We start from the raw sequence: 14,471 nt of genomic DNA, 5'->3' as shown, positions 1-14,471 counted from the left end.
AGGAATACCAAGTAAAAAAATAGAACATGTTTCCTCAAAATGCATTATATAATCAACCTAACTAGATACACAGGAATTAACACCTTTAATGCTGCTTTCCATGATATAACAATTCAGCACACGGGTTGAATTAATTTTCTTATTCCATTATTACTATTTAAATATGAGATGCTGGAGTAAAAAAACCTTCTGTATCCTGAGTCATTTTATTACAGAGGCTTTTCTTTCTTTTCTTTTTAAAGATACCAGCATTAGAAAGTGTTAGGTCCATAATCTCAGAACAATTCACAAGAGTCCAGATCGATCTCAATTAATATTATATTAATTATATTCACTTGTCTCTCTTTGCTGTTGAATAAAATATACATATTTACAAACAGCAGAAATAAGAAGTGGACAGGCAGGTTAAGTTCTTTTACATTGTGTTTTAATAGATGAGAAGTATTACTGGTCCAAAAAAAAAAGACAGTTACTTTTTGATTCCTTCCATAATTTCTTCCAATAGAAGAAAGAGAAAACAGCTTTTGATTAGGGGTGAGAAAATCTGGGTTCTAGCCTATACTTTACCAATAAATGGTGATCTTTCTAGGTCTTAGTTTCACCACCTCTGTAAAACAGCAGGGACTGGATTATAAAACCAAAACGTCTATGAGGGAAGGGCATACAAAATAAAGAAAGAAAACCAACACAGTGAGAACAGGCGCCATGACTCATGCCTGTAATCCTAGCACTTTGGGATGCCAAGGCATCCTGCGGATCACCTGTGGTCTAGGGTTCGAGATCAGTGTGCCCAACATGGTGAAACTCTATCTCTACTAAAAATAAGAAAATTAGCCGGGCATGATGGCACATGCCTGTAATACCAGCTACTCAGGAAGCTGAGACAGGAGACTCATCTGAACCCAGGAGGCAGAGGTTGCAGTGGGCCAAGATCGCAGCACTGTACTCCAGCCTGGGTGACAGAGTGAGACTCCATCTCAAAAAAAAAAAAAAAAACCACCATGGTGATGCAATAGAGAGTGTTAGGATGTGGTGACTGAGAGAGTGTGCCCTCACAAGTGCTGTGGCCATGTATTGACTAATTGCTACAAAAAGAAAAAAATTCACTTTCAAGCAAAGCCAGAATACAGGTTTTTAGGTTTTCTGATTTTTAAAGATAATGACAAAAAAATTCATTTTTTCCCTACAATATCATACAGGCCATTATGAAACACATCTTTTTGCTGATTGAGCCTATAATGTTATTTCTGAATTCTAATTTAAATAATTTGATGAAAAGTTAACACTAACATGCAGGACCTTCTCAAGTATTGTGACTCTTGCCACGTTCCAGATTTTGGTACAAAATCATCTTAAATGAGTAAATGTTTCATGTGAATATATATTCTATTTTGCTTTTCCAGTGAAAATAAAACTCCCTTAAAGCAGGTCTGTCCTACCTAGTTCTGTAATTGTGCTGGCCAGTTGCTGAGATAGGTCATGGAAGTGTGAAGCAAGAACTAGACTAAGAAAGACCGCCTGTTACTAGTTACGTGCAGGACCTTCTCAAGTATTGTGACTCTTGCTATGTTCCAGATTTTGGTACAAAATCATCTAAAATTACCATACCTGATTACTTAAAACACATTTTGACTTGTTTTGTCTGTTATAAATACATATTATAGTTTAGGCATTAAAATATTATTAATTCTGTAGCTTAGAGTTTTTCCAAATTTTTAAACTGTGAAACGCTAGGGATTCTCTATGTCCAACCTGTTACTGCTATTACTAACATGGTTTCAATGATGAGTTCTGCCCTCACAACTTCAAATTGAAGAATCCTATGTGTGGAAGTAAGTGTACGGGACATCTACTAATTCCTCATTATATAGACCAAGAAAACAAAGCACAGAAAATTATTTTCACAAGTTCAGAAACTCATTGGTCCACGTAGAACTAGTAACAGGAGGTGTTTCTCTTAGTCTAGTTCTCACTTCACACTTCCATGACCCATCTCAACAAAAAATAAATAAAGCTGGATGCCTGCGTTGATCAAATGTTTGGATCAAAAATTTAAACGTAGAAAATAATGTTTCTTAACCAAGAAAATGTTAGGAAAAAACCATAGGTACATATTTTAGGTCAGAAAGGGCCTTTCTAATCCTAACACAAAACATAAAACTATGAAGATGTGGATACGTTTGATTACATTAAAATTCCAAACTTTAGTGTGCCAGAAATGTCCCCCCACCAAAAAAAAGGGCAAAGAAAAAAAAAAACAGAAGGAAAAATGCATGTAATATATATAAATAATACATCATTAACTCCTGTAATATGAACCCCAAGTTCTTAGAACAGTGTCTATCCATAGTAGTGCTCAGTAAATATTTGCTGAGGGCCAGGCATGGCAGTTCACACCTGCAGTCCAAGCACTTTGGAAGGCTGAAGCAGGCGGATTACCTGAATCAGGAGTTTGAGATTAGCCTGACCAACATCGTGACACTCTGTGTCTACTAAAAATAAAAAAATTAGCTGGGTGTGGTGGTAGATGACTATAATCCCAGCTACTTGGGAGGCTGAGGCAGAAAAACTACTTGAGCCCAGGAGGTGAAGGTTGCAGTGAGCCTAGATTGTGCCATTGCACTCCAGTCTGGGCAACGAAAGCAAAACTCCATCTCAAAATAAACAAATAAAATAAATAAATATCTGTTGATTGAATAGTGACCACAATCAATAGTTAAAAAGACAGTAACTAAGTGGATAAAAGGCTATGATACAATAGTATAAACTATTTTACATATATGCATATATGTATATTATATATATGTGTATATATACAAAATCAGCACATAAAAAGATGACCTTCTGTCCACAAATGGAAATTCAAAGAACAAGATAGAATCTTTCACCATTCTATTGGATGAGATTAAAAAATAATGACAACAGCCAGTGTTCAAATGTGGGTACACTGATCCCTTTCACATACTGTTTGTGGATTTAACCATTATGAAAGTATGTACTCTATGCAAGTGTTTTCACTGTAGATTTTTTGTAACAGTATAAGAAACCAGAAACAACTGTTGTCAAATAGAGACTAGCTAAATAGTCATACAAACAGTATATATGCAACTACTTCTACTGACCTGAAAAAAATAGCAATAATATACTTTTTACTGAAACACAGAAGGCATATAACAAAATTTAGTGAAACATAGTAATACATGTTTAGGAAAAATCTGCAGTAAATTACAACATATCAAATACAGCAAGGGTCCTCAACTCCCAGGCTATGTATCAGTTACCAGTCCAGGGCCTGTTAGGAACTGGGCCGTACAGCAGGAGGTGAGAAGCAGGTGAGTGAGCTCCATGTCCTGTCAGATCAGTGGCCGGCCATTAGAGTCTCAGGAGCGAGAACACTACTGTGAACTGTACATGTGAGGGATCTAGGTGGCGTTCTCCTTATGTGAACCTAATGCCTGAGGTGGAACAGTTTCATTCTGAAACCATCCTGCCCTCCCCACTGTTTGTTGAAAAATTTTCTTCCATAAAACTAGTCCCTGGTACCAAAAAGACTGGGGACTGCTGATAGGCGGTGATTTCTTTTGAAGGGTAGGACTGCGTCATATGTTTCTGTATCATTCAACTATTTTAAAACATGTAATCTAATTTAAAAAATCAAAATAAAATGCTTGTACATATTAATGTTTGCAATTTATTGTTTATATTTCATTTGAAAAATTCTATTTGTAGTCAAAAAATGTTAAGTTAAAAATTACTTAAGAGATTCTGTGTTTAAAGATATGTGTGGAAGAAGAGAGAACCAACGGTGTACTTCTATTATGTTAGGTGCTAGGACATTTAATCACAATAATTGTAAGCTTATTCTCCTTACCCTCCTTTTAATAGATGAAGGTACAGAAACTCAGATTAAATTATTTGGCTTTAGGCTACAGAACTGAAATGTGAATCCACCCTTCTGAGTGGATGTCTTTTCAAGTTTCAATTCTGGTGCCAAAAAAAAAAAAAAAGAGTCCAATTTTGGACATGTTGATTTTTGTGGAAGTTCACACTTCAGTCTTACTTCTCCCCAAGAGTTTTCCTTATTTCTCCCCTTAAAAGGACTAGTAATTACTATGGATCCAAGTAACTCCTCAAAAGTCTCTATCCACAGATACGGAAAAACTGCCCCAAGTTACTATGTCCTCTGACTAACTGCCTGAAGACAATTAACTTCCTGAATTGTTAAGTTCAGCACTATCAGGTAACTGATATAGTGTATGTTTAGGTTCCATAGAAAATACATCCTTGGAAGACATGATGGGGAGGGAAAAAAATAATGGGCTAGAGCGGTGGGTACAGCATGGCCATCTGCCACCTACTGGCAAGGAGCTGTTTTGCCTATTCCAACTTTTGATCTTGCTCATCCTGCTTACACAGTCCATAATCACTTGGGTGAGCATTCCAGTTAGGACACTGGCATTTTAAGATTCAGAATATTAACCTACAAAACTGTCATCTGATTCTTGATTATTAAAGTCTGAATGGCCTGTGGTGGGTGTGTAATTCCAGCAAGGCATCAAACATATTTGAATGAATGTATGTTTTGAGAATGAAAGGCAAAATATTACATGTCTGTCTTACATTAAATACAAATGTGCTATTCATTGGGTATCCCTTACCCACCCCTCTTCCCAATGATCTTATGCTTACCTTCACTGGAAGGTTTAAGATGCGACAATCTTAACAGATCTTTGTGAGACCAGCCATTTCTCTGTTTATATTTTGTAACTGCCAGAGCAAGGGCCATGCCACCTTTCTCATTGTACCAGTCCGCTATAGCCTTCCGGAGGGCACGTCCCCACATACCACATTTCATGCTTTCCTTCAGATCTTTCTTAAACTGGATAAAAGTAAAGAGATGGGTAGGAATGCGACAAACTTCAGAAACAGCTTTAAATGCTGCTTGTTTTGTGCTTATGTCAGAGCATTGGGAACAAATGGCAAGTGCAAAGAGCACAGGCTCTTGTTTTGTGGTTCTGCCTTCTTGACTAAATGACTTTATTTCTTGTATCACTTCACATCCTCTGCCATCTTCAATCAATCTAATTAAAGCTTCAGCATTTTCAAGGCCCAACTTCTGTTCTTTGATATAGTAAGTTCCACCTTCAGAACCAAAACATAAGAACCGGTGTAGACGATTCATGTCAGTGACTTGCCATACGTATCCATCCTGAGAATTGGCTATCTGCTTCTCATTCAGTGGCTGCATTTGGTTTACAGATTCTTCCATTTTTCCTGTCTTTAAGGAAACCTATCAAAAAGGCAAAATGTTATTACAACTAGATGGGCACAATAAAATTACAAAAGGAAAACAAAACGTAGGTTTATTGAAATGTTATTAATTTAAAAACATCTTTTAAGTTCGATAGTTTTCCCTTACTACAAAATCAATATAAATGTCCTGAAGAAAAATCAGGAAAGGCAGAAAGAAAAAAACATATTTGAGTATTTTGAAATGACTACTGATAATCTTAAGTTTTTAAAGTGTTTTTGTTTTGCATTCATATTTTTATAATCTAAAGAAACTAAAAGTCCTTCACAGCAAACAAACTAGATTATAGCCACTGTGGTGTGATAATCAAAAGCAAATGAGTCACATTTTTGAGATACAGTGTGCTGCTTCAGAGATTTAGCAGGTAGGTCAGCATGGCCTCTTGAGGCCCACACAGAGAATAAAAGAAGGGAGGGCAGCAACAGTAGCTGAAAGATCATACTCCTAGAAGAACTGTGTCAACATTTTTTGGCTGCCTATCTAACATTCATTCTTCCCCATTCTCTCTTCTCTTCTTGGCCTCATGTCCTTCAAAGGAGGCTAGGCCCTTCCCTAGCCCCAAGGGATGGATCTTTATTGCTCTAAGCCAGTGGTTTACAAACTCAGTGTACATCAAAATTACTTGAAGTACTAATTGAAACACAGATTGGTGGGTCAGCACCCTCTCAAGCACTGCCCAGTGTTTCTTTCATAATTCAGTTTGCAGTGAGGGCTAAGCGTGTATACTTATCACAAGTTCCCGGGTAATGCTGCTGCTGCTGGACCCAGGCCCAATAATCATGGTGCTCTCCTTGCCACATGACTGGTATAGGCAGTTGGGCATGTGTTATCACTCTGGCCAGTATGACATGATAAATAAGCTGAGAACACTTTTGAGGTGTTCTTCATGCTTAAAAGTGGGCTAAGGCTCTTAAAAAGAAATGTTCCCTTTTCTGCCATCTGACATTTTCATTTGCAAGTGATGCCTGGAGTGTTAACAACCATCTTGAGACTTTGAGAGAAGCCAGTTTAAGAGGGCGCACCAATATATAAAGACGGCAGAACAGAAAAAAAACAGAAAGAACGTGGGTCCTTAACATCACTGAGTTACCCGAAACTGCCCTGCTTATAAATTTATTATGTCATAAATGTATCCTTATTGTTTAAACAATTTTTAGGTGTACTGTTTTATGTAATCTGTAACCACCCTATCTCTACTGCTTCGATTTTCTGTAAAACTCCTAGAACGAGCTGTCTGCAAATAATATCCCTCTTTATCCTTCTAATGGAGGAACCACAACTGTCACTTCTTCACCAGTCCACCTCTGTTCTTACTACAGTATCGCTGTTTATTGAGGTCCTTCATTCCGTCATGTTATTTCGGTGTACTGGGCTTCGGTCCATGGCAAACGAAACAGTACAACAAAACTTCAACCAGCATTTACTGAATACATCTATGTGTTAAGATATGAAGACAATTTCTCTGCCATTAAAGAGACTAAAAAAAAATTTGTTCTCCTGCTCTCAGGGAAATCACATTCATCTGCAGAGATAGAATCACAATGCAAGCTGTAATGAAGTGCTGTAGTAGAAAAGTATTGAGTGAGCAAGGGAGTATAAAATAATATTGTCTCAATAATCCAGAAAGATCTGTGCAGAGAAGGTGAACTGTGATTAAGAGCTGTAGTAGAAAAGTGAGTGAGCAAGGGAGTAAATAATACTGTCTAAATAATCCAGAAAGATTTGAGCAAAGAAGGCCAACAAAAAAACTATAAATTTAGGGAAGGCACTCCAGGAAGAGGTTTCTGAAATCCTGGTCTGTCTTTATATTCTAGAAAAGAAATTGTCCAAGTGTCCTGCAGAGCCATAAAGACATGTTGACAGATACGGTCATAATTTAAAGAGGAACACAAGGTAAAAGAGGTTTTTTTGTTTTTGAAGATCATCCCTTACTTGAGCATACTTACATATTGTGAAGAAGACTAAGGATGGAATCTTGGTGAATATTAACAAGTAAGAGCTAAGGAAAGAAAGGCCTTTTAAAGAGAGATGGAAAAGGAGGTACCCAGAGTTGAAAGAAACCGAGAATATGGTATAGAACATTTATAGAATATAAACAGAGAATATAGTATCATGGAGCACAAGGAAGAGAACTTCAAGAAGTGAATGGTTGGTAATGTCAAATGGTCAGAGGACAAGTAAATAAAGGGCTAGAAAATGACCACTGGATTTAGCAAATAGGAGTGACTAGTGAGAGCAACTGGAGTAGGGTGGTACAAGAAGTAGCTTGATTACAGTGAGTGAGGAAGAAACTTCACAGCTAGACTACTCTTTTGTAAACACATACTTAAAAACTATGAAGGAAAGTGAGAGAGAGGATGGGACACAGAGGAAAAATCTTTTTACCTTTTTCAATGGGAAGATGCTAAGGTTGAATGATTCAATTTGGAGAGTTGAAGATACAGAAGAGAAGGGGGATAATTGAAGGAATTAGATTCCTGAAAGAAATGAGACATAATGAGCTTAGAGCATCCAGGTTGAGACTGGCCTACTGACAGCAAAAGACGTATTTCCTTTATCTTTTAAGGGTAAAGAGTATAGGTAAAGATAGATTTGAGGGAGTGAGGGATAAGGAAATTGAAGACATTCCCCTCTGACAGGAGATGTAGAATGCCAAATGGTTAAGTAGAGAAGTTTCGTAGATGGGGAGGAATGAAAGAGTGGGTCTCAGAGAGGGGAACACATAGTGGTGTGGGGGCATAAGTACATGGGAGAATGGAGAGCCTCACATTTTGAATGTGACTGAGGGGGACAGTGATCTGAACTGTGCTAGGAATATTAGTGTCAATATTCCAAATAAGACCCTACATTAGTTGTTAGAAACAAATTAATACTTACCGAATACAGCATAGGCGAAACTCCTGGATGTCTCTTCTTTTTATTATTATCCTCTTTTCAATTTGGCTTTTATCTCTACCTTTCAATCCAAAACACTTTAAGAAGACTAACATGCTTCTCAAAGACTGACACCTTAATTGCAAATTCCAGTAGAAAATGTTATCTTTTTCTGCACATTACAAAGACCTTGCTAGTCTCTCCCTTAGCTTTCATAAAAACAGTCTCTGGTGGCACTCCAACTTATCTACTTCTGCTTATTAGTTATATTTGTTAGGTGAGTAACATTAAAATGACATCTAATGTCAGATAATTCCACTATACTGCCTTTCCTGCACCGAGGCACAGTTGGTGGGATTTAAAAAGTCCCAAATTAAACCTCAAAATTTCCTGTCCCCTCAACTTCTTTTCCTTGTATTACTCATTGTGACCACATGCAGCTGCATTACTGGTTCCCTTGAGAGCAGAAACCAAGTCTTAACATTTTTTCTCTTTTGCATTGCTTTTATGTAATTAGTAATACAAACTTAAAGCCAAGTATCATTAAAGTTGACTTTCTGAACCATTAAAGAATTACACATAACTGGTTTCTCTTTCCCATAGCATGTTTATTTTGAAAATAAAAGCCTCGGGCCGGGCGCGGTGGCTCAAGCCTGTAATCCCAGCACTTTGGGAGGCCGAGGTGGGTGGATCACGAGGTCCAGAGATTGAGACCATCCTGGTCAACATAGTGAAACCCCGTCTCTACTAAAAATACAAAAAATTAGCTGGGCATGGTGGCGCGTGCCTGTAATCCCAGCTACTCAGGAGGCTGAGGCAGGAGAATTGCCTGAACCCAGGAGGCAGAGGTTGAGGTGAGCCGAGATTGCGCCATTGCACTCCAGCCTAGGTAACAAGAGCGAAACTCCGTCTCAAAAAAAAAAAAGAAAGTAAAAGCCTGAATATGTGTAATGCAAAATATAATACAAGTCTTTAAGGTAAATTCTGTAATCAGAATAAAATAATAAATATACTATACTATATGTAGGTAGTGAAAATATAATGAAGAAAAAATAAAGTACTAAAGAAAAGTAATGAATATTGGGTAAAAACGTCATCTAAGAATAATATTTCTCTTTTTCTAATATATTTAATATTAGGTATTCAAGTACTTTTCTAGAGCAAGCAGGAAAATGAACTTTTAAATCTATGAAGGCTGTCTCAGAGGTAATCTATAAGTATAAGTGTAATCCTTATAATCCCTATTACAAGAAATAAAGTTACTTATTCATGGACTCTTCCTTTTGTATATTATGATATAAATGACAACCCTGAGGACATACCATTTCAGTGTTTCTGCAGCAGAAACTGCTTAGCTTTTCCTGTGCTTCTGTGACTGTACTTTTCAGAGTGCAACACAAAACAGTTGAACAGATAACATTATTAGCAGCCAGGGCACCTTTCTACTTGATTGTATAAATTTACCAGGGTCATATCCATATTTTAAAAATGAAAGATGAAAAACAGAATGGTAACAAGTCCCAAGCTACTCTCCTTCTTGTCACTGAGTGTGATATACAAATACACTTAAAATCTGGCTAAGTGATGTGATACTGTGGCATCTTATAAGAAAGAGGATCTGGTCTTTATACATAGTTCCCAGGAGAAAGTTTCAAAAAGCTGTTATGTTTTTGAACATATCTATGTTACATTAATGAAGTGACATAGGCCCGTAGGTAGCTTCAGGATGGGGGCTAGTCACTAGAAAGAACAACCATAGGTTTAGAGGAATAAACTGGTCAGGACAATTTTCTAGGAAAAGAGGAAGACTTGAGTTTAAGTTCAGTCATGGAGCTAACGGTTTAATCAATGATGCCCATGTAATGAACCCTCATAAAAACTGTTCATCAACGCTCACTGGAGCATCCTTGGTGAACAAACGCTGATGTGCTGGGAAGGTGATATGCCCACATTTCACAAGGATGGCATGAAGTTCAGCATACTTCCCTTGCCCCAGACCTTGCCATATGTGTCTACTTCCAGTTTGGCTGTCCCTGAGTTGTGTCACTTATAATAAAACTGTAATTCCAAGTAGAGCACTTTCAGTGAGTTACACGAGTCAATGTAATGAATTATCAGCCTCGAGGGGATAATGGGAAGTCCTGACTTTGTAGCTCGCAAGGCAGAAGTGTGAGTAGCCTGGGGACCCCACCTGCAGCTGGTGTCCAAATTAATGCCATTCTTAGTGGGGACCTTGCCTTTTAATTTACGGGATCTGATGCCAACCCTGGGTAGTGTCAGAACTAAACAGAAGTGGAGGACACCCACCTGGTGCTACAGAATTAGTGTTGGAACACAGACACCAAAGGCAAAAGTGATTAAAAAAAAAAAAAGATTTAACTGCACTTATCAAAATTTGAAACTTCTCTTTCCAAGGACACCATCAAGAAAGTGAAATGACAATCCAAGAACAGAGAAAATATTTGGAAATCATACATATGATAAGGGACTTGTATCTAGACTATATTAAGAACACTTAGAACTTAATAATAAAGTGATAAATAACCCAAGTAAAAATAGCCAAAAGATGTGAACAAATATTACTCCAAAGAAATACAAATGGGCAAAGAATCTGAAAAGATGTTTTTCCAAAGATTATCAAATGCCCAGTAAACAAATAAAAAGATGATGAACATCATTAGCCATCAGAGAAATGCAAATCAAAACCACAAGATACCACTTCACATCCACTAGGATGGCTATAATCAAAACAATAATATTAAGTGTTGGTGAGGATTTAGAGAAATTGAAACGCTCATATACTGCTAGTGGGAATGTAAAATAATACAGCCACCTTGGAAAACAGTCTGGCAGTTTCTCAAAAGGTTAAATACAGTTAGCATACGACCCAGAAATTCCACCACACACCTAAGAAAAATGAATACATGTATCTATACCAAAAGTTGTACACAGATGTTTTTATCAACATTCAAAAAGTAGAAGCAACCCAAATGTCCATCAACTGATAAAGGGATGAAAAAATATGGTATATTCATACAATGAACTATTATTAGACAACAAAAAGGGATGAAGTACTGATACCAGACACAATGTAAACAAACCTCAAAAACATTACCCCAAGTGAAAGAAACCAGTCACAAATGGCCACATACTATATTACAATTCCATTTACATGAATTTTGCAGAGTAGGTAAATTCATACAAATAAAAAGTACATTAGTCTAAGGTTGTCAGAGGTTATGGGGAGGGAAGAATGTGAAGTGACAGCTGATGGGTAGGGGATTTCTACTGGGTGATGAAAATGTTCTGAAATTAGTGGTGATGATTGCACAACTCTGAATATACTAGAAACCAATGCACTGGATACTTTAAAATAGTAAATATGATGATATGTGATTTATATTCTAAAGATCTATTGAAAATATAAAAATAAACTGGCTAGGTAAAATATATTTGGAAAATTATTTAAATAACTTAAAATAATTCTGCTATTATCTATATCAGAATGGAGAACACCAACAGAATTGATTACATGAAACCAGTATTTAGCCCTATAATTTTTCTATTTGACTTTCAAAAGCAATTTGAGATACACACAGACATATACAGCAACTTAATTTCTTCTTTCTCCAACTGCCATCATCTCCCGCCTCAAAGCATAAGCTCCATTATTAGTGGTTTAGAAGGCAATTGGGCAGTGAGTGAGGTCAGAACCTGGTCATCAGTTAATCCATTCCCGGATAATCAAGTGTTGTAAATCCAGATTAACAACAAAAAAGTACAGTGAATTCTTTATATGGGCCTGATCTATCTATCTAGTGCTCTTAAAGCACATCATACAACTACTGTTGTATTAAATCTGTATAAATTAAATTAGAGAAGTTAAATATTACAATACTGTAATATTAAAAGCATGGTCACATTTTAAATTGCTTGTATTTTATACATTGTCCATTTCTCTACTTTTAAAATTTATTTAGACTGCAAAATCAGGAAATGCTAATAACACACATTATATAATCGCACTTCTTTTCGTTTCCCAATCATCAGAACTTACAACATGTACAGTATCTTTTTTCAGTACTAATATGTCATTTCCAAGGAACCTTATTTTTTCTTGAATTTACAGATCTCAATATCTTTCCAAAGTCTCTCGATAATTTATTTGAAAATGCTACCTTTCATCCCAAGAAGTCACACATTTGCAGTTTATTCCTGTTTAAAAGAAGTCAAAGCTGAGTACAAGACAAATGTAAAGAGACAATCCTACAAAATGGGCCCATGATACAGGTACTTGACTCCACTGATCAACGTGATGCTATAGAAACAGATGAGGAAGGACTGTGGCAAAAATGACAGCATGCTAGTCTGAGGGCAGCTGCAGATGGTCGCCATGTGGTGTGAAACTAGTGTACCAGATCTCATTCTTCTCAAAGATCCAGAAATCCGGCTTTCTATGGGAACTCTCAGGATTAAACGTTAACATAATTCATTTTTACCCCCTTACTCTGCTTGCTTCTATATTGTTCCAAAGGCTAAATTTTCAGTTTGGTCTTTCTACAATAGGTCTCATGTTAACTAAGTTGGGTATCAAATAAATTTTAGTTTTGATGTATTTATTTTGCACAAAAACATTTTCAAGTTCATAGCAATACTGCAGATTAAAAAAATACCACGAACCACTTCGGGCTCTGATGCCATTCTGAATTTTTGTGCCTCTTAAACCTTTCCAATTAAGCATCTCAAGGGAACACACTGAAGGGCAGAGTTTCCTGAGATAAACTTCAAGAAACTTACAATTTTTTTTTTAAACCAACACGTCATACAAATTTTGGCTTCTACCCCGTAACTGCTCATGTTTGTTTTAATACAAAAGCTGCTCTGTTGCTTCCCTCAAGACAATTCAGCACGTTTATTTCGTGGCTTCACATACTCCAGGGCCCAGGTCACCTGTTTGAGAAGGAACAAGTCAGTTTCATCCACTGAAACATTCTTTTTCTCTTCTGGAAGCCTAAGGTCTTTCCTGGGATATGTAGCTTTTAAGAAGTAAATATACTCTTAAAGACTTCAATGCGGAGACTATAGTGTTCCGTACGAGCCTGTGGAATGAGGGCGATTTAGCAAACACAGCCATGTTTGGTTCAAGTCCTCATCCAGTTTCAGAAGCATTCCAAATGTTTCTACATCAGCACGCGACATGTGCTTTCCACCTCGTTTTCCCCTGACGCAGCGCGTCCCTCCCACCCGTGCAGCATCCCCACGGACGGTAGGACGCACCTTTCTCCCCTGCCTCGTTATCCCCTCTGTGATAAAACCGCCTTGTCTTCCCACAAAGGTCCTGCTTCCCAGCCCAGATCCCGGGCGACGCCTCTCCGCGCAGAAGCCGCGGGAGAAGGAGGAGAAAGAGGAGGAGTAACGCAGGCCCTCGCGACGCCGGCCTGTGGGGAGCGCGGTCCCACCCTCAGGAACGGTCCGGCCGGGCCTAGCCAGGATGTCCCCACCCGACGCTGGTTCCGTTACCGAGGCGGGCAGGCCCGGAAGCGGGGCGGGGGAGAGCGAGGGTTTCGCGGCGTCTGCCCGGCCGCAGCCCCTGGGCTGCCGACTGAGAGACATGGAGGACTGCTCAGACCTCGCACGTCCCTGGGGCCGCTGAGACCGCACAAAAGGCTCCCGGCCGGCCTCCCGCAGTGTCCTCACCTGTGCCCGGCAGCCGACCCCCCTGGACCTGCAGCGCCGTCAGGAGAAGCCCTGCGCAGCGCTGGGAAACGACAAGAGACAACAGCCTGATGGGCAGCGACGGCGACAGCTCCACTGCCGCCGGGGCTTCCAGGTTCGGTTCCCGGGAAAGAGCCCCGCCCCTCTTCTGCCCCGCCCCCGCCCCAGAGGGGCGAGGATCCCGGATGTTACCTCCTTCGGCGCTCTGGATCCCCGCCCTTTCTTCTCAGGCCCCAGCCCTTCCGAATCCGCTACGGGTCCTGCAAGGCCTGGGAAGACTTTCGATGTCTCTAGGGTGGCTAGAGCGTCCTCCCGCGCTGCGCCGCGCTGCAGGTGACGGCGCCCGGAGGCTGTCGGGAAGTAGGCGGGGTGACGTGGGGTTGACGAGCTCGGCGGCGGGTTTGCTGAGCTCTGTGGCCGGCGGCAGCTGGTGCGGGGGGCGGCCGAGAGCGAGAGGTGGATCGGGGCGGTGTGTGGCCGGGGCCATGACGGGCAATGCCGGGGAGTGGTGCCTCATGGAAAGCGACCCCGGGGTCTTCACCGAGCTCATTAAAGGATTCGGTGAGAACCA

At 39.3% G+C, this 14,471-nt stretch overlaps 2 protein-coding genes across 19 annotated transcripts in view; one reads left to right on the top strand and one right to left on the bottom strand.

The window, feature by feature from the left end:
• The window catches only part of RO60 (Ro60, Y RNA binding protein), a 29,455-nt gene extending 15,200 nt beyond the window's left edge, over positions 1-14,255 (bottom strand). Inside the window, exons 1-2 of one of the 3 annotated variants that reach the window (XM_008985121.5) lie at positions 14,093-14,255; positions 4,690-5,290 (exon numbers count right to left, since the gene is read on the bottom strand). In XM_008985121.5, coding sequence (XP_008983369.1) covers positions 4,690-5,269 — 580 coding nt within the window. In that variant the 5' untranslated portion in view covers positions 5,270-5,290; positions 14,093-14,255. Of the gene's footprint in view, positions 1-4,689; positions 5,291-7,696; positions 14,051-14,092 lie in introns of those variants that run through there. The other 2 variants (XM_008985119.5, XM_078355153.1) reach the window with 2 other exon arrangements.
• The window catches only part of UCHL5 (ubiquitin C-terminal hydrolase L5), a 46,238-nt gene continuing 45,467 nt past the window's right edge, over positions 13,701-14,471 (top strand). For 5 of the 16 annotated variants that reach the window (XR_013529039.1, XM_078355160.1, XM_035280016.3 and 2 more), the window contains exon 1: positions 13,701-14,015. Coding sequence is in view for 4 of the 16 variants with exons in the window: in XM_035280010.3 (XP_035135901.1) it covers positions 14,185-14,461 (277 nt within the window). In the remaining 12 variants the exon portion in view is untranslated. Of the gene's footprint in view, positions 14,016-14,128; positions 14,462-14,471 lie in introns of those variants that run through there. The other 11 variants (XR_013529038.1, XR_013529037.1, XM_035280013.3 and 8 more) reach the window with 4 other exon arrangements.

This window comes from Callithrix jacchus, chromosome 18 (genome assembly GCF_049354715.1).
Source record: "Callithrix jacchus isolate 240 chromosome 18, calJac240_pri, whole genome shotgun sequence".
Lineage (NCBI taxonomy): Eukaryota > Metazoa > Chordata > Mammalia > Primates > Cebidae > Callithrix > Callithrix jacchus.
This window is presented reverse-complemented; position numbering and strand designations above follow the sequence as displayed.